Source organism: Physella acuta, unplaced genomic scaffold (genome assembly GCF_028476545.2).
Source record: "Physella acuta isolate Inbredline_101_S28 unplaced genomic scaffold, ASM2847654v3 ptg000013l, whole genome shotgun sequence".
Classification (NCBI taxonomy): Eukaryota; Metazoa; Mollusca; class Gastropoda; family Physidae; genus Physella; species Physella acuta.
In genome coordinates this window covers 369,278-397,211 of record NW_026731533.1, presented here as the reverse complement: position 1 = coordinate 397,211, position 27,934 = coordinate 369,278, and the positions used below count along the sequence as shown (strand labels likewise).

The 27,934-nt window shown below is 38.3% G+C and overlaps 1 protein-coding gene across 1 annotated transcript; it reads right to left on the bottom strand.

Annotated features, from left to right (window-relative positions):
* Positions 1–462: 462 nt before the first annotated feature.
* Positions 463–26,355, bottom strand: LOC131935849 (beta-hexosaminidase subunit beta-like). The gene is made up of 14 exons (XM_059292552.1): positions 26,232–26,355; positions 26,024–26,130; positions 23,690–23,975; positions 23,267–23,329; positions 22,965–23,008; positions 22,460–22,570; positions 20,709–20,810; positions 14,132–14,270; positions 13,134–13,326; positions 12,331–12,493; positions 11,787–11,985; positions 11,226–11,322; positions 10,600–10,704; positions 463–797 (listed from the first exon to the last, which is right to left on the bottom strand). The coding sequence occupies exons 2-14, from the start codon at positions 26,114–26,116 to the stop codon at positions 575–577; spliced, it is 1,818 nt and encodes a 605-aa protein (XP_059148535.1). The 5' UTR covers positions 26,117–26,130; positions 26,232–26,355; the 3' UTR covers positions 463–574.
* Between the last annotated feature and the right edge of the window lie 1,579 nt (positions 26,356–27,934).

Below are 27,934 nucleotides of genomic sequence, written 5' to 3'. Positions count from 1 at the left end.
ATTCAATAAATCATAAAGACGGCCACAAATTGTGTCGTTAAAATATTATTTCTTTACTTAATATCTAACACAAAGCAAAACCGCTTCATAAATAAGTTGATTAAATAAAAAATTATAAAAAATATTTTTTTAATTCAACAACCATTTCAGAGAAAGTACTTGCGTCGATTGGGCGACTCATTGTAATTAGCATTACAAAGTGAAACAAAAAACATCACGATTTACTTAATTGGACATTGTAATTATTAGGTGTAGTGGTAACTGTTTTTAAATTAACAAAATTTTAAAGTTTATCTTTACAAAAAAAAATACACTGTTAAAAAACTAAATATAAATTAGGTATTATAAGTTTGTATATATATATATATATATATATATATATATATATATATATATATATATATATATATATATATATATATATATATATATATATATATTACTAATACTAACTATGAACTGTAAAATAACAAAGGAAACAAAATCAATTACGCATTTTAAAGACATTTATTCTGTAGATTAAGTAAAACATTTAGCTACAATTTCAACACGAAATCAATTAATAAAATTTTAATCACCCAATAAAACAAAAGATTCGCGTTAGAAAAATAGCTGACAACGTCAACATAGACACGCCTTCTGATTGGCTGACTGCCAGCGCAGAGTTGCCACATTGGCCAGTGGGCTCTAGGACCTGCTCCTGTGCTGGTCTGTAGACGTGGACAGTGACCGAGTTGTCCGTGTTGTAGTCGTCTTGACAGTAGCCCGGCAGTATGGGCTGAGCGGGAATTCCCAGTCTGTAAAAATAAAACAGCTAGTTTCATGGGGTGTAAGGTTATACAATAATACAATGTCCATATTAGACTATTAGTAGTTTTACTTATTGTAAGTAATGCTATTCTGTGTCTGTATAAGTAGAGTTTTATTTGCTGTGCCCATATTAGAAGAATGATGTTTGCTTTCATGTATTAGATTAATGTTACTTGTTGTGTCTATCCTAATATATAAATCCCCACGTTCGCACATCTCTCTCTCTCTCTCTCTCTCTCTCTCTGTCTGTCCGCAAAATATTTTCGCCGGACATCACGTCAGAATCGGCAGCGATATATGAAGAACTTTTTACGGACTTTTGTTGAAAATAATATGTTAGATGTTTTAAATGTATAACCACAATTTTAGTTAAAGAAGAAAAATAAAAATTAAAGGCGTATTCGAATGTAGAGAAACAGTATTATTTATGCAACCGGAAAAGCATTAATATATGTGAAAAAGAACGCATAAAACTGTGACGTCTGTAACGTCCCCTATCTATCAGCCAAATAGAAGGTGAACGTCCCCGGATTCTTTTTTCGGGGTTATATGCAAATGCCGTACGGCTTAAATGGATGAATACTAACACAACGGCACACTAGGGCTCGAATTCGATGTCTAGGGGAAACTAGTGATACTATTGTAATTAACACTCATCCAATCTACATACAACCTTTAATCAGCGAACACAGTTGTGGCAGAACACAAGGTGAAACTAGATAAAATATTTAATGTATAAAATATCAAAACCCAACTTACAGAGTGTAGGAAAAAACACTATCACAGATTTCTACACTGCCTAAAATAAATAGCCACAGGCCACACAACACTGCTATAGCTTCAAGAATTACTTGGCGACAAGTAATATTATACTAGAAGACTAAATCAACTTAAGAAAGCGTAGCACACACAGGACTTAAGTTCTCTCACGTTCAAATGGTCAGAGTCTATAGCCGGACAATATGGACGGCTGCCTGATCAAGGTAAAACTGCCACGTGTGGCGAGTGTGCGGTGCAATTAAAGACTTCTGCCACAGGGGAGATTATCCTCAACTCATGTAGCCATTGGTTGGGATAGTCATCTGACCAGAATCATTCAATCAGATCTTAATGGAAAATTTCTATGTTGCACAATCACTCCATATAAGGTATTATACAATGTCAAAATAAAAATAGAACCTGACTCGACCTAAGTAGGTCACATCCCCTCCCTTTTTGGAAGTGACAGATAGGTTCCACAAAACATACATAAGGAACCAATCTGGCAATGACATAACAAAAATGTTTTACAAATGTAGGCAATCAAAATCATAAAACCAGATGAAAATATCCCTGAACATAAAAGGGAAGTAACTCAAACTTTTACAATTGGTGAAAGGGAAGTAACCCTTCAAAAAGTAATTATACATCAAAATCCCTCAGAAAAGGGTATTACAACATTTCCATGAGGATATTAAAAGTGGTAAACCCGCTAGGGTAAGACCTTTATTTCAATGACTAGCTACAATATCAACTGAGTCATGTGAGACATATTATTATAAAAGATTACATATAATCAAACACCACCTTTAATTAAGGTTCACCTGAAAATAAACAAAATATTCAACAGGATTGGAATTTTGAAAAAATCAAAAATCATACCACCCATTTTCATGTGAAAACACAACACTTGTGTATGGTCTTAATGAACCACAAAACATGTCACATGATCAATGTGTGCAATAAGATTTTACATCCTTGACAAACAATCAGCCACAACATTATCACTACCCTTAATGTGTGAAATTTCCAGATTAAAATTTTGGAAATATAAGCACCATCTCAATATTCTTTGATTTGTCTGTCCTAACTTAGAGGTAAATTTCAGGGGATCATGGTCAGGAAACACTCTGACTGGATTGGTTGAAGAAGAGACATAGACTTCAAAATGTTGTAATGACAAAACCAAAGCTAAAGCCTCTTTTTCAATAGTAGAGTAATTCTTTTGGTTCTCATTTAACTTCCTGGAAAAAAAGGCAATGGGATGGTCAATTCCCATGTTGTCTTCTTGAAATAGGACTGAGCCAATGGCTAAGTTGCTAGCATCAATGGCAAGTTTAAAGGGCTTGCTGAAATCTGGTGCAGCCATAACAGGAGCATTAGATAAAAATGACTTAATGGTTAAAAAAGCTTCTTGACATTTATTTGACCATTCAAACTCAACACCCTTTTTCAATAATGCAGTAAGAGGTTCAGCAATAGCTGAAAAGTTTTGACAGAACCGCCTATAGTAACCAGCCATCCCAAGGAACTTTTTGATTTCTTTACAATTTTTGGGAGGAGGTAACCTTACAATAGCATCTACTTTAGCTTCAATGGGCCGAACTTGGTTCGTTCCCACTTGATAACCCAAATAGGTAATTGAACCTTTACAGAAATTACTTTTATGTAAGTTTACCGTAAAATTCACTTCAGACAATTTTCTAAAAAGGTTAGTCAACTGAACAATATGTTCTTCAAAAGTATTAGAAAATACAACTATATCATCTATGTAGGCCTCACATTGGTCGATGTCAGCAATGACAGAGTTAATGACCCTCTGGAAAGTTTGACCAGCATTGCGCATACCAAAAGGCATACGTTTGTATCTATAAAAACCATTAGGGGTTACAAAAGCAGATAATTCTTTTGCACGGTCAGATAAGGGGATTTGCCAGTATCCTGAAAGTAAATCAATTTTGGAAATTATCTTAGCCTGACCAACTTTATCAATAACGTCTTCTATTCGAGGTAAAGGATAGGAATCAGCTTTGGTGAGCGCATTTACCTTCCTAAAGTCGGTCACAAACCTGAAAGATCCACCGTCTTTCGGTACTAGGAGACATGGGGAACTCCAGCTGCTGAAACTGGGCTCAATGATATCATTCTTGAGCATATAATCAATTTCATCTTTTATCAAAACAGCTTTTTCCGGGTTAACTCTATAGGGGTGTTGTTTAATGGGTTTTGCGTCACCTACGTCTACATCATGAGGTGGAACCTTCGCTTCTTTGGGGATATCCCCAAAAATAGAGGGAAATGTCTCGAATAACTGAGACAATCTATGGCTTTCCTCTGTGGACAAATGCATAAGGTGGACATTCAAATTATCTAAAAAGGAAGAATTTACCAATTTTGGGGGTTTCAATTTATCATGTATCACATCATCAGAAACATTTGAACATACAGGTAAGGTAATCTTAGCTGTGGAATGAAAATTGTTACAATTATCATAATACTTTTTCAGTGAGTTAACATGATACACTGTCTGTTTCTTTCTTCTGTCGGGCGTATTGACCACATAGTTCAAATCACTTAATTTTGAATGCACAGTAAAGGGTCCACAATATCTCAAGGATAACGCATTGTTCAGATTAGGCACTAACACAAGAACTTTCTCGCCTGGATTGAATGTTCGTTTACAAGAACTCTTATCATACAGTCCTTTCATTTTCACTTGGGCCTTCCTTAAGTTCTTGTGAGCCATCTCGCACACAGCTTTCAGTCGAACGTGAAAATCGTCAAAGTTTTCCACAAGATGATCGCTGGTACCTGTCCACCGTTCGTGTATCAGCTTCAGGGGACCATGGACAGAATGTCCAAACACAAGTTGAAAAGGAGAGTAACCTAAAGAGTCCTGGACACAGTCCCTCGCGGCGAAAATAATCCAAGGAACAGTCTCATCCCATTGGGTGTTACTGTTAGCGAACGTTCTTAGCATGGTTTTGAGGGTTTGGTGGAACCTCTCAAGTACGCCTTGAGACTGAGGGTGGTAGGCTGAGCTGGTGATGTGGGTACCGCCTAGCTTGGCTAGTGCTTCCTGAAAATGGTGACTGGTGAAGTTGCTGCCTTGATCTGTTTGCACGATTCTAGGTAATCCAAAGGTAGTGAAGAACCGGGTCATGGCTCTGACTACAGTCTTTGCCTTAATGTTCCGTAAGGGAATCGCCTCGGGAAAACGGGTACTTGAACACATAAAGGTAAGTAGGTACTCGTTGCCCGCCTTGGTTTTAGGCAAGGGACCTACACAGTCCATGACGATTTTAGAAAAGGGTTCTTCTAATACAGGAATCGGACTCAAAGGGGCCTTAGGAATTGTCTGGTTTGGCTTTCCGGCCAACTGACAGTTCGTGCAACTTTTACAGTAACGCGACACATCATTTCTCATTTTGGGCCAAAAGAACAGTTCTTTGATCTTCGCTGTCGTTTTAGAGACTCCTGGGTGCGCTGACATTGGATGGTCATGTGCCAGCTTAAGTATTTCATGCCGATAAGGTGGAGGGACCCACAGCTGGTTTTTACCCAACCATGGTTCGGCTGGTGAGGCATTCACTGGTATAGCGCGACGAAAGAAGAGGCCGTTCTCGGAGAAATATTCTCCATCGTCAGATGATAGAGATTTTTCGACCGCTGCTTTGAGTTCCGCGTCGACTTGTTGAGCTTTAATGATGTCTTCCTGAGATATTCTCAGGGGTAAGCCCAGGCTTGTGTTTTCTGGAAGCATAGACTCCAATTTGGGAGTCGAATTTCTTGACGATGATGGCGGGTGTGGTTCAGACGTTATGTCAGCCAATTGTTTGGTCTGGCTCCTTGTCACCGCACATGCAGGATACAGTTCATTATCATTATCTGGAACTGTTGACAAAGGGTTTGAAACCGTACAGGGGTATACTTTGCTTCCCGCAAGGTCATTCCCTAGAAGTAGGTGTACTCCTGGGACAGGAATACTATCTATCACACCTAAAATGACCTCACCTTCGACGAGATGATGTTTCAGAGCAAACTTGTGTAAAGGGACGACAGTTGATTTTGTCCCCACTCCCTGGATAATGGAAATCCTTTCGGTGTTCGTCTCTGGTGTAATGTCCATTGAACTTTTCAAAAGGAGTGATTGTGACGCTCCTGTGTCTCTTAGGACGGTGATATTCCGCTGAGACAACGGATCACCTGGTTTGCTAATGATGGCTTCGGCAATAAAAGATGAAAAGTCAACTTTTCTCGATCCCTCGAGATCGGTAGACTCGGAAGAAACTGGATGGTGGCGAGAACAGTCAAAATGTGACTGCACATAATGTGTGGAGACTTGACTACCTTCTTGCGGACACTTAGGGTTAGCGTCCCTTGGAATTCTAGAGTTCATATTTGAACCGGCAGCTTGAGGGGGTAGAGCATAGTGCGCAGAAGTACGCACCACCTCTCTGTTATATTGACGACGTTTGTAACAGTCCTTGACATGATGACCAGGTCTTTTGCAGAACTGGCAAACTGCTCGACGATTGAGAGTTGATCTTGGTTTCTCTCTGGACTGTGATGCCTTCACGTATTGGCCAACAGGAGGATTGCTGCCAAAAAGGGGAAGCACGGGGTTGAGGCGGTTTCCTGACACTGGTGGTTTCTTATGCACCAACATATATGTGTCAGCCGACTCAGCAGCCTTCTGGATGTCAATTATCTTGTTATCCAGTATGTGTAGTCGTATCTCTTCAGGCAGGGACGATAGGAATTCTTCCCTAAGGATAAGTGACCTGAGTTTCTCAAACTCAGAAACTTCTTCAGAGTGTAGCCACCTTGAGAATATTTTCTCCTTTTCAAAGAGAAATTCCACATATGATTGAGTGGGTAACTTGCGGAGTGTTCGGAATTTTGTCCGATAGGCCTCGGGCGTCAGTGCGTAGGCCTTCAAAATGGCAGTCTTGACCAAACTATAGTTATTTTGAACGTCGTGAGAGAGTGCCTGGTATGTTTTTGCAGCTTTCCCAGTAAGGACCGAGCTCAATAAAGCAGTAATGGAAGTTTCGGGCCATTCACATGTCTTCGCTAAACTCTCAAATGAGTTAAAGAAAACGACCAAATCTGTTTCATCAAATTTAGGAACTAATTTCCCAAATTTGGCAATCACTTGCCCTACCGACAACTTTTTTGGATCTACCAGAGAAGTGACATCACTAACTTGACCAAACTCTAATTCCAACCTCCTCTTATCTAAAGCAATTTTAGCCTCTAACTCCTGTTTCTCTAAAGCAACTTTCTCCTTCTCTAAAGCACTTTTAGTTTCAAACTCCTTTTCTTTTAACAAAAGCTCCCTCTCTTCTAGAGGTTTCTCCTCGCGAAGTAACACATCCGCCAACAAACTTTCATCAAATACACCTTCATTAATGAAATGAACAACAATTTTATCTCTCAACACCTCTGATTTCTGCGTAACAGAATAATCCAATTTCAATTCCTTAACAACACTAACCAAAACTTTTCTACTCAACTTTTCTACATCTTCAACCGTGGGATTAGCCAAAAAAGATTCCATAACACTAACTTTCAAATCACAACAAGCCTAGGTTCACTAACTTAACACGGTGCGTTGGGCCGTGTACTTGACCTCTTCAATCTAGGACGACACGTCTGGCTATTGACCTAGATAATCCTAGCCTTGCGCGCGTTTCAATAACACGGCTTCACTGGATATAAACACAACTAAATCAAACTAAACTTAGTGCTTACTGATATAACCCACAACTGGAACGACAGATTAAATCTCGGCGAGCCCCCACTTTGTAACGTCCCCTATCTATCAGCCAAATAGAAGGTGAACGTCCCCGGATTCTTTTTTCGGGGTTATATGCAAATGCCGTACGGCTTAAATGGATGAATACTAACACAACGGCACACTAGGGCTCGAATTCGATGTCTAGGGGAAACTAGTGATACTATTGTAATTAACACTCATCCAATCTACATACAACCTTTAATCAGCGAACACAGTTGTGGCAGAACACAAGGTGAAACTAGATAAAATATTTAATGTATAAAATATCAAAACCCAACTTACAGAGTGTAGGAAAAAACACTATCACAGATTTCTACACTGCCTAAAATAAATAGCCACAGGCCACACAACACTGCTATAGCTTCAAGAATTACTTGGCGACAAGTAATATTATACTAGAAGACTAAATCAACTTAAGAAAGCGTAGCACACACAGGACTTAAGTTCTCTCACGTTCAAATGGTCAGAGTCTATAGCCGGACAATATGGACGGCTGCCTGATCAAGGTAAAACTGCCACGTGTGGCGAGTGTGCGGTGCAATTAAAGACTTCTGCCACAGGGGAGATTATCCTCAACTCATGTAGCCATTGGTTGGGATAGTCATCTGACCAGAATCATTCAATCAGATCTTAATGGAAAATTTCTATGTTGCACAATCACTCCATATAAGGTATTATACAATGTCAAAATAAAAATAGAACCTGACTCGACCTAAGTAGGTCACACGTCACTATTGCTTATACATTAACTAATGACGTCATCTGCCGTGTTTAGAATGAAAAGAAATGAACTATTTCATTCAAATTTGATTTAGATCTACGTACACTATGAAATGTATACAATACAATTTTTCCGGTCTAAACTCACAAATTTATTTTATGTATTTGGATTCTAGATCTAGAGATTCTAGACTAAATCTAAATCTAAATCTACGCAATAACTTATTAACTAGATCTAGACGTAGACGCTAAGATCTAGATTTAGACTCTAACTTCTCTAAAATCAATTCCAAAAATAAATTTCTATATTAGGACTAAACTATTTCAAGACTTATTTATTTTATACAAAATCTTTGTTATGAACTGGCTAATTTGGGATAAAAAATTAATTTGAAAGAATAGGCATATTCGCGTAAGTTAAGATTTTAAAATACGTGTTTCATTCTCCGTATTTTATAAGGTGACTAAATAGCGGAGATGTTAGTGTACATTAAACCACGCAGGTGGTGCGGGTTCGAGACACAGCAAGTCAACTTGGTTAATGTATTCTTTTTTATTATGCTCGGGCTAAACTTAAAAAAAAATTCTTTTAGGAATCTAGATCTAGATCTAGATTGTCGGGTGTCCAATAGGGCACTTCCCGGCGCCGCAGGCGCTTCAAATTTGGCATGATCTTGCCTTGGTGCGACAGAACACGGGGGGCCGGTTGGCCGAAAAGTCTACGATGTTGGGGTCAAAACTGACCTCGACTGACCGGTACCTTATATGAGCTATAAATCGAAAAAAAATGTCCACGGAGGAACCTCTTCATAACTCTTGAGGTCGTAGACCGACCTTCGGGCGAATTAAGCATTCAAATTCTCAATGTTTTCGAAAGCCTAAGCGAAGCTGGGCAGCATGCCTAGTATAATAGAAAGGTTGCTGACAGCTTCCATGTAAGGAGAACGTTAATTGACGTCTACCTCACCATGTTCTTACTCACCATGTCATACCTCACAATGTCCTACCTCACAATGTCCTACCTCACAATGTCCTACCTCACCATGTCCTACCTCACCATGTCCTACCTCACCATGTCCTACCTCACCATGTCCTACCTCACCATGTCCTACCTCATCATGTCCTACCTCATCATGTCCTACCTCATCATGTCCTACCTCATCATGTCCTACCTCACCATGTCCTACCTCACCATGTCCTACCTCACAATGTCCTACCTCAAAATGTCCTACCTCACCATGTCCTACCTCACCATGTCCTACCTCACCATGTCCTACCTCACAATGTCCTACCTCACCGTGTCCTACCTCACAATGTCCTACCTCACCATGTCCTACCTCACCATGTCTTACCTCACCATGTCCTACCTCATCATGTCCTACCTCATCATGTCCTACCTCATCATGTCCTACCTCATCATGTCCTACCTCATCATGTCCTACCTCATCATGTCCTACCTCATCATGTCCTACCTCATCATGTACTACCTCACCATGTCCTACCTCACCATGTCCTACCTCACCATGTCCTACCTCACCATGTCCTACCTCACCATGTCCTACCTAACTATATCCACCTCACTATGTCCTACTCACCATGTCCTACCTCACCATGTCCTACCTCACCATGTCCTACTTCACCATGTCCTACCTCACCATGTCTTACCTCACCATGTCCTACCTCACAATGTCCTACCTCACCATATCTACCTCACCATGTCCTACCTCACCATGTCCGACCTCACCATGTCCTACCTCACCATATCATACCTCACCATGTCCTACCTCACCATGTCTTACCTCACCATGTCCTACTTCACCATGTCCTACCTCACCGTGTCTACCTCACCGTGTCCTACCTCACCCTGTTCTACCTCACAATGTCCTACCTCACAATGTCCTACCTCACCATGTCCTACCTCACCGTGTCTACCTCACCGTGTCCTACCTCACCATGTCCTACTTCACCATGTCCTACCTCACCATGTCTTACCTCACCATGTCCTACCTCACCATGTCCTACCTCACCGTTTCTACCTCATCATGTCCACTCCATCATGTCCCACAACATTTGCTGCCTCGCCATGTCCTACCTCACCATGTCCTACCTCACGATGTCCTACCTCACCATATCTACCTCACCATGTCCTACCTCACCATGTCCTACCTCACCATGTCCTACCTCACCATGTCCTACCTCACCATGTCCTACCTCACCATATCTACCTCACCATGTCCTACCTCACCATGTCCTACCTCACCATGTCCTACCTCACCATGTCCTACCTCACCATGTCCTACCTCACCATATCTACCTCACCATGTCCTACCTCACCATGTCCTACCTCACCATGTCCTACCTCACCATGTCCTACCTCACCATGTCCTACCTCACCATATCTACCTCACCATGTCCTACCTCACCATGTCCTACTTCACCATGTCCTACCTCACCGTGTCTACCTCACCGTGTCCTACCTCACCCTGTCCTACCTCACCATGTCCTACCTCACCATCCGGCACCGGTGCTGATCTAATCGAAACGTCGCGTCATCTGTGTCGTTCACTGTGACGTCACTCCACAACCGTTCAGCCACGGCAGAAGCTCTCGGCCTGAAAGCAGACGATTATAAGTCACGTGACATCCATCACGTGACGGATCACCACGCAGACGATCATATGGAAAATCTACCGCCCCCCCCCCCCCCCCACACACACACACACTCCCCGAACGAAATTTAATTGATAAAAAAAAATACATAATTTTAACAGTGTCCGCCCCCCCCCCCCCCCACCCCTGGAAATTTTAGTCCGTCCCCCACCCCCCACCCGTCCCCCGGAAATTTCAAGTACCCTTCTGTAGAAAAAAAAAGACTGGAAAAAACACTGGTATCTGTTGAATCCAGTCGCCCCCTGACACGCATGTAAACCAACTGAGCTAGTGACGTATCTGAGACGAATACCGTGTGACCTACTTACCAAATGACTGACAACAGATTGACCTACTCACCAAATGACTGACAACAGATTGACCTACTCACCAAATGACTGACAACAGATTGACCTACTCACCAAATGACTGACAACAGATTGACCTACTCACCAAATGACTGACAACAGATTGACCTACTCACCAAATGACTGACAACAGGCTGTGCTCGTCAATGTACTCACTCCACGTGCACGCCTCCCCACCCCGGATCCTGTTGAGTTCTTCGGCAGTGGCAGAGTCTGGAACATAGATTTGTTTCAGAAACATGTTTCAAAACATTGTTTCAGGAACATGTTTCAAAACATTGTTTCAGGAACATGTTTCAAATTATTGTTTTAGGAACATGTTTCAAAACATTGTTTTAAGAAATATGCTTCAAACATTGTTTTAAGGAATATGTTTTAAAAGATTGTTTTAAGGAACATGTTTCAACACATTGTTGCATAAAATTTTCTACAAAACATATTTGCATACAATTTTTTTCAAAACATTGGTTCAAGACCATGTTTAAAAACATTGTAGCATAGAGTTTGTTTCTAAACAATGTTGCGTAGAATTTGTTTCAAAACATTGTTGTATAGAACTTGTTTAAAAACATTGATGCGTACAGTTTGTACATCAACACATTTTCTTTCAAAACTGTTTTGTATTCATTAAATTGTTCGATTACGTTACATAGCCATGTATCATATCAAGCTCTCACCTGCGATGTTGTACGGGTCGCAGGTGTAAAAATTCTTCCAGTCCTGGCCGTAGGCGATCTTATTCAGGTACCAGCAGGAGGAGAAGATGACGTCATAGCCGAGCCTGACGGCCTGTAGGAGGTGGGTCTGCCAGGGTGGGGTGGTCTCCAGGGCCTGGTTGCTGTCCTTCCAGACCTGGACCCAGGCGCTATGGGAGATCTGGAACACAAGGGTAGGTTTAGCTGGCCGTCCAAATAGGTTTAGTTGGCCGTCCAGGTAGGTTTAGTTGACCGTCCAGGTAGGTTTAGTTGGCCGTCCAAATAGGTTTAGTTGGCCGTCCATGTAGGTTTAGTTGGCTGTCACGATAGGTTTAGTTGACCGTCCATAGAGTTTAATTGCCCCCTCCCCATTCACGATAGATTTAATTGGCCATCCAACACACAATCCAAGCTTCTCACACACAAAACACACACACCATCACCACACCATTTCACACAAACCACCCCCCCCCCACAAACACACACACTCATGTCATGCCAACCTTCATGTAGACCGTCCACCTACGTTAGCGCCATGGTTGACTGGGTCCTCCCATATGACGACACGCTTCCCCATCTGACCCATGATGTCCAGCAGTCTCTGGCTGAAGTAAGATTCCAGACCGCTGTAGTTCCCTGCAGGAATGCCGAGTTCGGCCATGAACTTGGCGATCACTGGACTCGACTCCCTGTTGTAGGTATTTATTATCTTAAGACTAATTACACCTGATTGGACGGCGTGGCCTAAGCGCTAGAGCGCTAGGCTGCTAACACTGAAGTCTCGAGTTCGAATCCGGGTTTGAGTCAGTGGAATGTCCAAACTATGATGGGTACATAACTCATGTTAGGGAAAGTAAAGGTGGCTGGATAAAGTGCTGACCCCACATTTCTTTCCAATGCCGAGGACGAAAAACGTATGCTCTACTTCACCTGCCCAAAGGATGGCTAGGTCTAAAGATGATTCTTTACTTTATACACATGTTTCTGTCGTTCATATGAGTGGATGGAGCAAAATATCCTTGTATTAATTCGTCTTTTTCTTTTAAAGTTTTCTTTTACATTATAGACCCTCAGCGGTCTTGCCTATTGTTTTATAGTTATTATTGTATTTGTACTTTAAAGATTGTTTACTGTTGACTACATGTCATTGATGTCATAGGATGTCATGTGGGTCGACCTGTGCGTCGTAATAGTCTTATTCACGAAGATTCAAACCCAGACCACTCACGTTATATGCCAATGGTTCTATCGCTCGACTCACTCTCGACGTGGTTTCTCTCATCTCGTCACTCACCCAACACTAGAGGCTACACGACAACTCTACTTTACCAGCACATGTAGTGGGCCTCATCCATTCCCATGTGGATAAAATCATCCACAAAGACTGACTTGACCTCAGCGAAGAAGTTGGACAGAAAGGTGAAGGTCTCGTTTTTGGTGGGGTCAAAGTTTTCCCTCTCTGCGTGTCGCGGGTACACGGCCTGGTCAGGCTGACCTTTGTTGTAGCATGACGTCAGCAGTTCTGGGACACAAGAGATGGCTCGTCAGTTAGGGTTAAGTCAGTTGGTGTAGTGTGTTAACACTATCATATAGTTCTAATGGCACCCCATAGTCTCAGGCTATCAAATAGATGCCTTGTATTTAGATCTATCACATTTAATCTTTAGCACCGAACAAGGTGTATAAGAAATATGAAATTCACTTAACTATAGAAATTAACTTAATTAAGCATACGTTTTCAGTGATGAATTTCGTTTGGATTTTATTGATAATTTATCACAGCAGAAAAAATAAATTCCATAAAATTATAACGTTAATGATAAACATTCTTATAATAATAGCGTGAATTATAAATATTATTACCATACTATTGTGAAATATAAACAGTATTACCATAATAACGTGAATTATAGACATTATTACCATAATAATATCTAATAACGTGAATTATAGACATTATTACCATAATAATAATTAATAACGTGAATTATTGACATTATTACCATAATAATAATTAATAACGTGAATTATAGGCCTTATTACCATCATAATAATTAATAACGTGAATTATAGGCCTTATTACCATAATAATAATTAATAACGTGAATTATAAACTATATTACCATAATAATAATTAATAACGTGAATTATAGACATTATTACCATAATAATAATTAATAACGTGAATTATTGACATTATTACTATCATAATAATTAATAACGTGAATTACAGGCCTTATTACCATAATAATAATTAATAACGTGAATTATAAACTATATTACCATAAAAATAATTAATAACTTTAATTATAAACATTATTGCTCACCCGGATGACCTTTACCCCACGAGTGCGCATGTCCAGGTGTATCAAACTCTGGCAACACCCTAATGCCACGAAGTCTGGCCAACTCGATAATCTCGCGCACGTCGCTCTGTCTGTAGACTAGGCGTGGAGTGTACGCGCCCTGAAAACAACATTTAAAAAAAAAATTCTTTACTTCCAAGTTATTCTTCAAACTTGCAATTAATTTTACTTATTTAAAAAGACACTTAACTATTGCTAATTTTTAATTAACGTTATGGGTACTACTAAATTTAATAATTAATTTAAATTAATTATCTTAATTGAGATTCACAAATATTATTAGAGATACATTGAGTGCAAATAGAAAAACAACCGTAAAACATTTTTTTAAAATATTGTTATTTATTATTTATTTTTAATATTAACACATTGTAATACTGATCAAAATATTTATCCTTGTGGAAGTTTCAATTTATAAATCGGGTATAGCATCCCGTTCTATCTTTGTGTAAATAAAGCATATTCCGTAACTTGAATTAGTCGTTTAAATAAATGCCCATAGCTTCTCTCAAAGTAATTTTGTGTAAATTTTAATCAATTCATTAACTGTTTTACTTATTAATATGTTTAGCTGATAAAAAAATTCATAACGATTTTTTTTAAATGCAAGAAAGTGCTTGATATTCCTCTTCTAATACAGCTGTATAAGATGGAAATTACATTGATTGACGAGAAATGTAAAATATCTAGGCCTAAGGTCAAATATTATTTGGGGAAGCAACTCTAGTAAAACAAAATGAATTTTAAAAATTAAAGATGCCATTTAATTGTACACAACAAAAAAGTCATTTTGTTTTATTGTACAGAATGGTATATAACTCTAGAAAACAAAATAATCTTAAGTAAAATACTTGTTACTTCCCTTTTCCTAAAAAAAATTGTTAACATTTTTTTAAATTATTTTATTTTTGAAAAGAATATTTTCTTAATCGTGACTAGATCTATATGTTGAACCAAAACGGTAAAAACGTTAGTTGTATTTACTGTGCTATAAAACATATTTTTAAGGCTATATTAAACATTAAACACCTTTTGTAAACTGAATTATCAGATAAATGACGACATATTTTCTAATAAATGGGTTACTGTTATATATTTCAAAATATAGTTTTTAACAATATTTCATTTGTTACATAATACTTTAGATAAAAAAATTCAATTTACCGTACCTTTTTTTTTTTAATTTTGGTAAAAAAGAAAGGCAACTCTATAGAAAACTTTTTTGAAAACATTTATACAGTTAACTCCCTTAGACCATAAATATTCCTCACATGAATTACAAAACTAAATTGACTAAAACTTATTTTTTAAATGTCGCTTATTATTATTAAATTGAAGGAACTGATTCGATCTCAAAATATAAGAAATTAATTGATACAACCTATAATTATAAGAAAGCAAGCACAATGTAAAAAAAAATCATGTCAGTTGTGTCACTCAATAATTAATATCATAAAGTCACGATTACCCAAATTACTTCGTGTAAATACTTTTATTTTTTTAATGTTTTTTTTTTAAATTTATTTCATAGTATGAGAGATAGAGGTTTGTTGAAAAATGATTTAAAATTCTCTATATTTAATTATCATTTGGTATTCAATGTATATTTCATTAATATATTGTATTTAATGTATATTTAATGAAATTATTCCACCTGAAACTTGATTGTTAGGTTAGGTAGTGTAATAGATTGAGTTAATTGTGAGGTCAAGGGAACTCACTCTCTGTATTAGTATTATATTTATATTATTGTTATCTTGAGTGATGTCCCTTGTGTACTTCCGTCCGTCCTCTCTGTGTCTTACCATCGTGATGTAGTTAGACCCATTAAATGTGTTATATACAACCACAGGCTTCTGTCGTCAATCTATTATAACTGGCGACGAAGGATAAACATCTACTAGAAAGAGCACCTACTTACGCAAAAAAGAGGTTTGCTAGAGCTTATTAGCTAATTATTTCTAGAATTATGGCGCTGTATGGCCAAATAAAAGAATTTGATGCGAATGATGAAATCATTCAAGATTACCTAGAGAGGTTAAGCTTTTACCTAGAAGCTAACGACGTGACGATAGAAGCCAAAAAGAGAGCTGTTTTGTTAACAGTCATAGGGCCTCAACAATTTAGGCTACTAAAAGACTTATGCGCACCAGCCAGTCTAACTACCAAGAGCTTTAACGAGCTGAGCAAATTGCTAACAGACCACCATGCGCCTACCCCATCAAAGTTTCTATGTAGAGCTAGATTTGACAGTAGGACTCGTCAACCAAACGAGTCAATATCATAATATGTTGCTGCTTTACGTCATTTAAGTAGATTCTGTGAATTTGGAGAAACGCTGTCTGACAGACTATGTGAAAAGTTTGTGACAGGTGTAAACAGCCCTGATATTCAAAGAAAGTTGCTGCTCGAGTCAGATCTAACATTAGAAAAAGCAATACAACTTGCAACTTCAATCCAGCAATCATCAGATGCGGCGAAATCTCTAACGCCTTCAGGGATCCATGCAGTAAACAGCAGGTTAGTCAATAAACATCAACCCCATCAGAGCATTCCAACTTATGCTAAACACCCTGCTCGTTCAAGTCCTAGATCTAAATCTAGTAATAATTATCAAAAATGTCATCGATGCAAAGGTCCCCATGCATCTCATCGGTGCAAGTTCAAGTTAGCAACTTGTTATAAGTGCGGTAAGCAAGGTCACATTGCCAAGGCCTGCTTCACAAAGTCTTCGTCTGTTGCTAAATCTAGCCAGTCAAGACAGTACCGCAACCAAAAGCAGCACTATGTTAACTCTCACCAAGACTACCTAACCCAACCAATGAACCACTCTACCTGTGAAAATGCTCAAATTGATTTGCAGCCGGATTTCAACCTGTTCTCTGTTAAATCAATAAGTCATGCTCCCATCAATGTACAAGTTAATATCAACGGTAAGAGCATCAGCTTCCAACTTGACACTGGAGCATCTCTAACAGTCATAACAAAGAAAGATTTTGACGCTGTCAAAGGAGAATCAGTGCCTCTACAGCCGTGTCACAAGTGTCTAACAACATACACTGGTGACAATGTTCCGGTAATAGGAGAGTGTATGGTTCATGTAAGTTATAATGGTCAAAGTGTTAAACTTCCTCTTCTTGTGGTTGAAGGAAATGGACCGCCATTACTAGGTAGGAACTGGTTAAGTGATCTTAAGTTAAATTGGGAGAGTATTTGTTCATTGAAGAATGTAAAAGAATCTAGTCTTACTTCACTAGATAAAGTAATATCTGAAAATAAATGTGTTTTTGGTAACTCTGGATTACTAAATGATAGAACAGTGAAGTTAAGCATTAAAGATACAAATCCAAGATACTGCAAAGCTAGAGTTCCACCTTATGCAATGAGGAATAAAATTGAAAATGAGCTAAGTAGATTGGAATCTAATGGCATTATAAAGAAGGTAGACTATTCCGATTGGGCGACACCCATTGTGCCAGTGTTAAAGAAGGATGGTTCTATAAGAATTTGTGGAGATTATAAAACTACACTGAATAAGCAAATAGAGCTAAATAGGTACCCTATACCTAACATTGAGGAAATTTCTTTGAATTTGGCAGGAGGAGACAAATTCACTGAATTAGACTTTAGTCATGCTTACACTCAACTAGAACTGCATCCAGATTCAAAAGTCTATACGACAATAAACACACATAAAGGACTCTACCAATATGAAAGACTATGTTTTGGCATATCATCCAGCCCTGGAATTTTCCAAGCTGTCATGGACAGTATTTTTAAGGACATTCCAAATGTTTGTGTGTACTTTGACAATGTGTACATAACTGGTAAGAATGACACTGAACATCTTAAAACACTTGATAAAGTATTAAAAATTGTTGGTGAAAAAGGTTTAAAGATAAACAAAGATAAATGTCAATTCATGCTGACAGAAATTAGTTTTCTTGGTTATATATTAAGCAAGCAAGGCATCAGACCTCAACCTGAGAAAACAAAAGCCATTAAGGAAGCACCCAAACCTGAAAATACTCAACAACTAAGAGCTTTTTTGGGCTTAATAAATTACTATGCAAAGTTCATAGGGAATCTGTCTGGTAAACTATCACCACTGTACAAGCTGCTACAGAAAAATGCAACTTGGCACTGGGGTAAACAACAAGATACTGCTTTTAACACAGCAAAAGAGGCTTTGTCTGCTGACACCTTACTAACTCACTATGACCCAGGGAAAAGACTTGTATTGACATGTGATGCTTCACCAGATGGTGTAGGAGCAGTCTTGTCCCACATGGATGAGAAGGGTGACAGACCCATTGCTTTTGCCAGTAGATCTTTGAATCAGGCTGAGAAAAATTATTCTCAGTTAGATAGGGAAGGCTTAGGCATCATTTTTGGTGTTAAGAAATTTCATAAGTTTCTGTTTGGTAGGAAGTTCACCATCTTTACAGATCATAAACCATTGCTAGGTTTATTTGGAGAAAACAAAACCCTACCTGAGCATGCCTCACCAAGAATTCAAAGATGGGCTATCACACTAACTGCATACAATTATGAATTGAAATACAAACCTGGATCTGAGAATAGTGCAGATAGTCTTAGTAGATTACCTTTAAAAAACCAAAGCCTGAGCTATGTACCAGAAGATGTTTTTGTTCTCTTCACTATCATGGATAACTCCAATATAAATGTGAATGATATTAAGAGAGAAACACAAAAAGATGAGTGCTTAATAAAAGTATATGAGTACTGTAAGAATGGTTGGCCTGAAGAGTCAGTGAATGAGGACTTAAAGCCATATAAAATAAGAAAAACAGAGTTAAGTCTAGAAGATGGATGTATACTATGGGGGTCAAGAGTAATTATCCCCAAAATGTTACAAAAAGAAGTTTTAAGAACTTTACATGATACTCATCTTGGTTCTTCCAAAATGAAGAGTCTAGCAAGATCATGGTTCTGGTGGCCACATATGGATGCTGATATTGAAAAATATGTAAAACTTTGTTCAAGCTGTGCACAACATTCAAATCAACCAGCTACAGCACCTTTGCAAAACTGGGACTGGCCAATCGAACCATGGAAACGTATACATATAGATTTCGCAGGACCTTTCATGAACAAAATGTTCTTAATTGTTATTGATTCACATTCTAAATGGTTAGAAGTTAAAATCATGAACACAATCACTGCAAATGATACCATTATAGAACTTAAGGAAATATTTTCAACTCATGGATTACCAGATCAAATTGTTTCAGATAATGGGCCTAGTTTCACAGCTCATGAGTTTAAACTGTTTTGTGTGGCAAATGGTATTGAGCATATAACCACATCCCCCTATCATCCTGCTGGGAATGGTTTAGCTGAAAGAGCGGTAGGCATATTCAAAACCGCTATGGTAAAAATGAATACCGGTAACAAGTTTTCTCTTAGAGAAAGAGTAAACAGGTTCTTAACCAAATACCGCACAACTCCTCATATAACAACAGGTGTTGCACCATGTGAATTGCTATGTGTTAGGAAAATTAAAACTCATCTTGACCTACTACATCCAACTTTTCAAAGGTCTGTTTCCCAACATCAACATACACAAAAAGTAAATCATGACAAATCATCCATTGAAAGAGAATTTGCAGTTAATGATAATGTGTATCTAAGAAATTATGGGAGAAAGGAAAAATGGGTTCCAGGTCAAATTGTTCAATGTACAGGACCTGTGTCTTATAAAGTAAAAACAAATGATGGACTTATTGTCCGTAGACATGCAGACCAGTTAAAAATAACTTGTGCAGATAATAAGTGTGAATCTGCCAATCCCACCAAATCTGAACAGTTCACACCAACTCAGTTTGTTCTACAACCAAGTTCTGTTGATATGAGTGAACCAAGTTGTCTGGAGTCAGAAAATGTAAATTCTGGAGTTAATGATTTAAATCCTAGACCTCCTGAGATAGAGAATCCAGATGGTCAGAATCTTGAGTCACCAAATCAGAAGCCACTGAGAAGGTCAAGCAGGACAATCAAAGTCCCAAATAAGTTAGACCTATGATTTTAAAGGTCAAGAGGACTTTGACATTATTGTTTTGTATCTTGATTATGTTGTAGCATATTGTGCATTGTTTGTAAGGATGTAATCTACCATAGTGTTCATGTTACAATATAATTGGTGATTTTAGGATACTATCAATTGTTCTATTGAGAGATGTGTTATTGTGTTCTAAGGGTAAAGGGATGTAATAGATTGAGTTAATTGTGAGGTCAAGGGAACTCACTCTCTGTATTAGTATTATATTTATATTATTGTTATCTTGAGTGATGTCCCTTGTGTACTTCCGTCCGTCCTCTCTGTGTCTTACCATCGTGATGTAGTTAGACCCATTAAATGTGTTATATACAACCACAGGCTTCTGTCGTCAATCTATTATAGGTAGGTTTTGTCTCACCTTTAGTGTAAGGTTTTGGTAGGTTTTGTCTCGCCTTTAGTGTAAGCTTTGGGTAGATTGTCTCACCTTTAGTGTAAGCTTTGGGTAGGTTGTCTCACCTTTAGTGTAAGGTTTGGGTAGGTTTTACTTTCGAAAGGAAAAGACTGAGCATCCACGATATGCCAGTGGAAGACGTTGAATTTGTTCATCGCCATGACATCCTGGGTACAAATGACAGATTCATGACATCATGGCTTACTAATGACATTTATTTGACATCCAGAGTTTCTTACAGGCATCTCTTAGTTGGGCGTAATGCCCCTCCCCCCACCCCGAAGAAAGTCTACTGCCCCCCGAACAAAATGAAGTTTATATAGAAAATATATACTTTTACCCCCCCCCCCCCCCCCAGAAAATGTTGACCCCCCCCCCCCCCGAAAATATCAAGTGCACCCCCCCCCCTTTCCAATGAGAAAAAATCTGGAAGAAACACTGATGACAACCTGGATACAATTCATACAAATATGACATTATGTGTCACTTATGTCATCCTGATAATAAATAACACATGCATGACATCAGGGGTACAAATGTCACATGCATGACATCCTGGGTTATTAATGACACAAACATGACATCATATGTATAAAAGACATTCTGGTTTACCTATGACACCCTGGTTATAAATAACATATACATGATATCCTGTGTAGAAATGACACAAACAAGACAACTTCGGTACTCATGACATATGCATGACATCAGGGTTACAAATGACACAATCTAGACAACTTCCGTACTAATGACACAGACATGGCATCAAGGGTTATTAATGACACTAACATGACATCCGTGTCAGAATGACAAAGATAGTACAGTTTGCATAGCTTAATTTTTAGTCAGCATTCGGCGTTTAATTCGAACAAATATTTCTTGTCATTGTTACATTGTTATAAAAATTCTAATTAGTTTATGTTAAGCTCATTAATGCTGCGAATACGATGAGCATAACAATTAACATCACCTCTAACATCACAATTAACACCACTAACAACATCACATCTAACATCACGACTAACATCACGACTAACATCACGACTAACATCACGACTAACACTACGACTAACACCACTAACATCACGACTAACATCATGACTAACATCACGACTAACATCACGACTAACATCACGACTAACATCATGACTAACATCACGACTAACATCACGACTAACATCACGACTAACATCACGACTAACATCACGACTAACATCACGACCAACATCACCACTAACATCACGACTAACATCACGACTAACATCACCACTAACATCACGACTAACATCACGACTAACATCACGACTAACATCACGACTAACATCACGACTAACACTACGACTAACACCACTAACATCACGACTAACATCACGACTAACATCACGACTAACATCACGACTAACATCACGACTAACATCATGACTAACATCACGACTAACATCACGACTAACATCACGACTAACATCACGACTAACCACACGACTAACATAACGACTAACCACACGACTAACATAACGACTAACATCACGACTAACATCACGACTAACATAACCACTAACATCACGACTAACATGACCACTAACATCACAAATAACATCACCACTAACATCACCACTAACATCACGACTATCATCACGACTAACATCACGAGTAACATCATGACTAACATCACGACTACCATCACGACTAACATCACCACTAACATCACCACTAACATCACCACTAACACCATGACTAACATCTCCACTAACATCACGACTAACACCACGACTAACATCACGACTAACATCACGACTCACATCACGACTAAACTAACCAGATTTTTCTTCAAAATGTCCACGGGATAAAAATGTCTGGCTGTGTCCAGATGAAGACCACGATATGAGAACCTTGGCTTGTCGAGTACAGTCCCTTTGTTGATGTACCACTGGTAAATAAAATAGTTATGTCCCTTTGTTGAGGTATCACTGTTAAATTAAATTGTTATGTCCCTTTGTTAATGTACCAGTGTTAAATAAAATAGTTATGTCTCTTGTTGATGAACAAAAAATAAAGTCACCTTATTTATATAATATTGTTAAATAAAAGTCCTCTTCCTGATGTAAGCGGTCAAATTTTTTTCATTAAATTGAATTACTAAGGTGGATGCACGGTATTTTACACTCATATAACACATTGAGCAATATAAATGTAGCAACGTATTATGTTGTATCTGAATCATGTGCAGTATGAATGTGTTGCATGAATATGAACCTTATATATATATATATATATATATATATATATATATATATATATATATACAATGTACTTTGTCTTACCTTCCCATCTATCATATACATGAGCTGGCTTAAAGTCTCTAGCGCTAAAATAAATTTGGATAATTAGTATAATTAGTAGAGGCACTCTTATTAAGTAATCACAATAATACTCTTATTAAAAACCTCATTAAAACCCTCATCAATTCATTCATTACTCAACATCCTCATTGTGTCTTTTTTCGTGGAAATTTGGAAGTATTAAAAAAATTTGTTTTACATACAACCCTTTAATATCTCGCCAAAGTTAAACGAATGACAAGACAAGCTGTAGACCAACAGAACAAAACACATACATTACAAACCCCAGATTAGGCCCCAGATTTCAGTGGATGAAATGGTTACATTGTCCGTGATGAAAATGCTATCTGTTAAATATTAAAACACAAAAACAATTTAATATTTTTACAGTGATGCAATGTTTGTGATGTTAGTTTAAATTAAAACAAACATGGTTATGGTAAAATAAACCTAATTCTTTAATTTTCAGAGTATTTTAATTATTTAATCAAAGAAAACAAATGTAAACTTAATCTTTCATACACGATAAGAAATACACTGAATTATGTTTTTTTTTAAATTAATCCCATTCACCGTTTTACCTCCCCTAGCTGCACTTCTAAAAAGCCAATTTACTGAAAGAATTATAATTTATAGGGGCAAATTTCTTCATAATTTTGATGTAGTCTGATAACAGTCTGAGCATATTCTAGCTGGGGGTTACGTACAATCTTCTGCCATGCCGTGCCGGGGGTATCCGGGACAACTCTTATTCTTCGGCTGCAGGAAAACTCGTAACCTTGACCCTGTACTGGGCGGGGTCACGCTTGACCCACCAACAGATGCGGAGATTGTTTTCAGACGGTCAGACAGCCTTGAGTACGCATGCTCGATCAGGTCACATGACACGTTCGTCACGAGGGTCAACTGGTCAGGGTTGAAGGTCAATGTCTCGTTGACCCGTGTCCAAGTTTTTGGCTGTGGCCATGGGGAGCCTGCGACTGGTCGGTTGCCCTTGACAACAGGAGTGTTCAATGGTTAGCACCAATAGATGAACGACATTATATTTAAACACGACGTAGTTGACAATAACTTTACAAAAGTAAGTAAACCACATTATATGTGAACATGACATAAATAGTTGACAATAACTTTACAACAGTAGGTAAACCACATTATATGTGAACTTGACTTAAATAGTTGACAATAACTGTACAACACCACATTATATGTGAACATGACATAAATAATTGACAATAACTTTACAAAAGTAGGTAAACCACATTATATGTGAACATGACATAAATACTTGACAATAACTTTACAACACCACATTATATGTGAACATGACATAAATAATTGACAACAACTTTACAAAAGTAGGTGAACAAATCATATGTTGTCACATGACAAACAGTTTGACGTTATAATAAAATAAAAGACATACACATCAAATTGAATTTTATCCTTTACATTACAACAGTGTCTTGAGAAGTGGTTTTTAAAAAAAAAAATTGCATATTTTATTTTTTGACAAAACTTGTTTGGGATGTTTTGACAGTGAAATCGTCAGGACAAAACAAAGTGTTTTGAAGTCTGCTTGCTTAAACTTTTTGTGGGGGGTGATGGGGGGGGGCACATATATAAGGGGAACTGGTGAAGCTCAACATTTAAATATTTACAATTGGGTTTTTTAAGCATTCGACGAAATGAGCCTCGCTTCATTAGGTAAAACAAACACCAAGATGTACACATCTGCACTGGGGGTAGGGGGGAAGATGGGAGGTTTTGGAGGCTTTAGCCAATCGTCTTCTAGCTCAGTAGGTCAAGTGATGGTAAACATTTCTTTAGCTTGCGGGCAGTGAATTCATCATACGATATTCTGTCGGCCATTTTGTAAAAAATAAAAATAAAGGACAATTTATATTTCGTATTCTAAGAAAGTTGATAAGGTAAATTAAGTAGTCTTTGGTTGGAACATGAAAGAACGTGTTGTAATTGGCACATCGCTTCTCTACATCGTATAAGCATGAATAAAATCGTGTAGCCAGCTTCTCGGGTTGATGTAAATGCATATGACGTGTGAATGAATGCACATATGACATGTACAAAACGTGTTTATGATGTGTAGGCGAAATGACATGTGGATGACATGTGTTTGAATGTAGGCTGAATGACATGTAAACACCAAGCACCTACAAGAGTCATGTCATTACTGCTAAAGCTTCGAAAACCTACGAAACAAAAGGGATTTACGGTTGAACGAGTTCACGTGCTGACTATAAGGATGACTGAACACATTCTCCCGACACCAATCAACAGAACTGGTGTAGCCTACCATAAAACCACAAGCAGTCATTTCTTATTTCATCGGTTCTAACAGTACTTTAAAGTATGTAAACATAAGTTTTTAGCGCAATTTCTATACTGACAATTGCGATTATTAATTCGTTATTTATGGATGGATGGATGGATGGATGGATGGATGGATGGATGGATGGGTGGATGGGTGGATGGATGGATGGATGGATGGATGGATGGATGGATGGATGGATGGATGGATGGATGGATGGATGGATGGATGGATGGATGGATGGATGGATGGATGGATGGATGGATGGATGGATGGATGGATGGATGGATGGATGGATGGATGGATGGATGGATGGATGGATGGATGGATGGATGGACGGACGGACGGACGGACGGACGGACGGACGGACGGACGGACGGACGGACGGACGGACGGACGGACGGACGGACGGACGGATGGATGGATGTTAAGCAAATATGTTAAGCAAGTTCCAAGGATGATTGTGGGCCAAAAAATGGCCCATATCTCAGCAACCAGACCACTTAGCGACTTGAAACATTTACCAATCGATTCCTACCATAATTTAGAACTATTTTGCCGAAGAAAGTTTTCAAAAATATCCTTTCGTTCGGTCACAAAAAATTTGCTGAATATATGATTTATCTCGATTTAAAATTGTTATGGATAACATAAGGAAATTGCGCTTAAATTGTCACTAGACTTTTTATTAACTTGTTTTTTTACTAACCTGCAGTGGTAATCTTTCAGCTATAAACTCAATCTCACACACGACCTTGACACTGGAGGTCAGGAGGAGGAGGGAGGTGAGCAGTGTCAGCATTTTACACGAGTCGTCTACCTGAAGACAAAATATCCGACAGAACAATGTATCTTTCCTCCTTTAAATGTAACCCTCAACACAAAGCCTCTGAACCTCCTTTACTGTATGCTAGCACAGATTATCCACTCACAGATTATCCACTCACAGATTATCCACTCACAGATTATCCACTCACAGATTATCCACTCACAGATTATCCACTCACAGATTATCCACTCACTGATTATCCACTCACTGATTATCCACTCACTATCATCTGTAAATTATCACATTAAATTCAAGAGTTATTTGACTGGTGATCTAGCTCTGTAGTTCTATCCTCTAGCTTTCTTCCCCACTGTAATAGCAATTACCCGACCACCCATTTAAATACCCATTAACTAATTAGCCCGTACACAGTCCACGCGATGGCCCACTACTTGCCGTCAAGAACCTTAACCGCCCTCTGTAGTGCTTTTATAGTGGATCATCATCAACTCTACTAATCTCTAATTACCAGTGATCTTGAACTGTTCTCGGCTTATCTTTAGTATCAGGCTATTTACAAAATTTTGCTAAGAAGAAAAAAGAACAAAGAAACATTAAAGCTAACCTGCAAATACCTTATGCGAAATCGAAACTAAATTATCAATACACGTTTTAGAGTCGTTTAGTTTCATGACAATGGTTCTAGTCAAATGCCTTCTTATATTATACAAATTAAGGAGGGAGGGTAACATTATTTGGGTGGAGTGACAATTGTATTCAGGTAAATAGCACTTTTGAAAACTATACCAATCTGACAGTATTAATGTGTGTGCCTGTGTGTCTGTGTGTGTGTCTGTGTGTGTGTCTGTGTGTGCGTGCGTGCGTGTGTGCATGTATGTCTGTGTGTATGTGTGTGTGTGTGTGTTACGGCCAAAGCCTGGAGTCGGGTCAATGCACGCATTGGTCAATAGTAACCGGCACTGTCCGAAATTATCCACTATCAGGTGTTCTTTTAAACAGAATCTTGTAATTGTGACTGTCTCATGGCCACTTAACCCTTTTAACCCCAGCTTGTAGATTCGTGTAAAACACAGCCAACTTAACCCTTTTAACCCCATCTACGTAGATTCGTGTAAAACACAGCCAACTTAACCCTTTTAACCCCATCTACGTAGATTCGTGTAAAACACAGCCAACTTAACCCTTTTAACCCCAGCTTGTAGATTCGTGTAAAACACAGCCAACTTAACCCTTTTTAACACGTTTTTATTAACTCAGCTTCGCGTGTGTTTGTTGTTAAAATTGACATCGAAAATTAACCCACTTCTGATTGCTCAATAGATCTGAAATTTGGCATGTAGGCTACTTTCGCCTAACAATTTCAGATGCAATCATAAAAACTAGCAATTAGAGACGGTAATTAGCTTAATTTAATTACGCCCCAAGGACCTCTAAAGATACCGACAAGACTGGAGGCTTATAGACACAGTTACTTCGGCCCCAATCGATGTGAGCGCGCTGGCCGTGATCGTATAGTGGTTAGTACTTCGCGTTGTGGCCGCGACAACCCAGGTTCGAATCCTGGTCGCTCAAGATTTTCGAATCCTGGTCGCTCAAGATTTTTTTAGTCCGTGTATTTATAAACACTTAGTCAATTCATACTTAATCAAGTCATTAGATAAAGTAGAAAATAAACTATATAAAAAACTTTTTTAAAAACCACGTTTTTCATGTGTAGCAACGGACTAAAAAGGAGAAAATAAAATACTTAAAAAAAACTTTTTAAAAAACCACGTTTTTCTTGTGGACTAAAAAGTAGAAAATAACTATTTACATACATTTGATGACAAA

What these genes read in the sequence shown, in the direction of transcription:
- LOC131935849 (XM_059292552.1), bottom strand. Translation starts at nt 26,116, where the DNA reads ATGCTGACACTGCTCACCTCCCTCCTCCTCCTGACCTCCAGTGTCAAG. An exon ending in ACCCAAACCTTACACTAAAG is followed by an intron (nt 14,271 to 20,708) that starts GTGAGACAACCT and finishes TGTTGTTTTCAG; the next exon opens with GGCGCGTACACTCCACGCCT. An exon ending in AGCCTGTTGTCAGTCATTTG is followed by an intron (nt 10,705 to 11,225) that starts GTGAGTAGGTCA and finishes GTCTGCTTTCAG; the next exon opens with GCCGAGAGCTTCTGCCGTGG.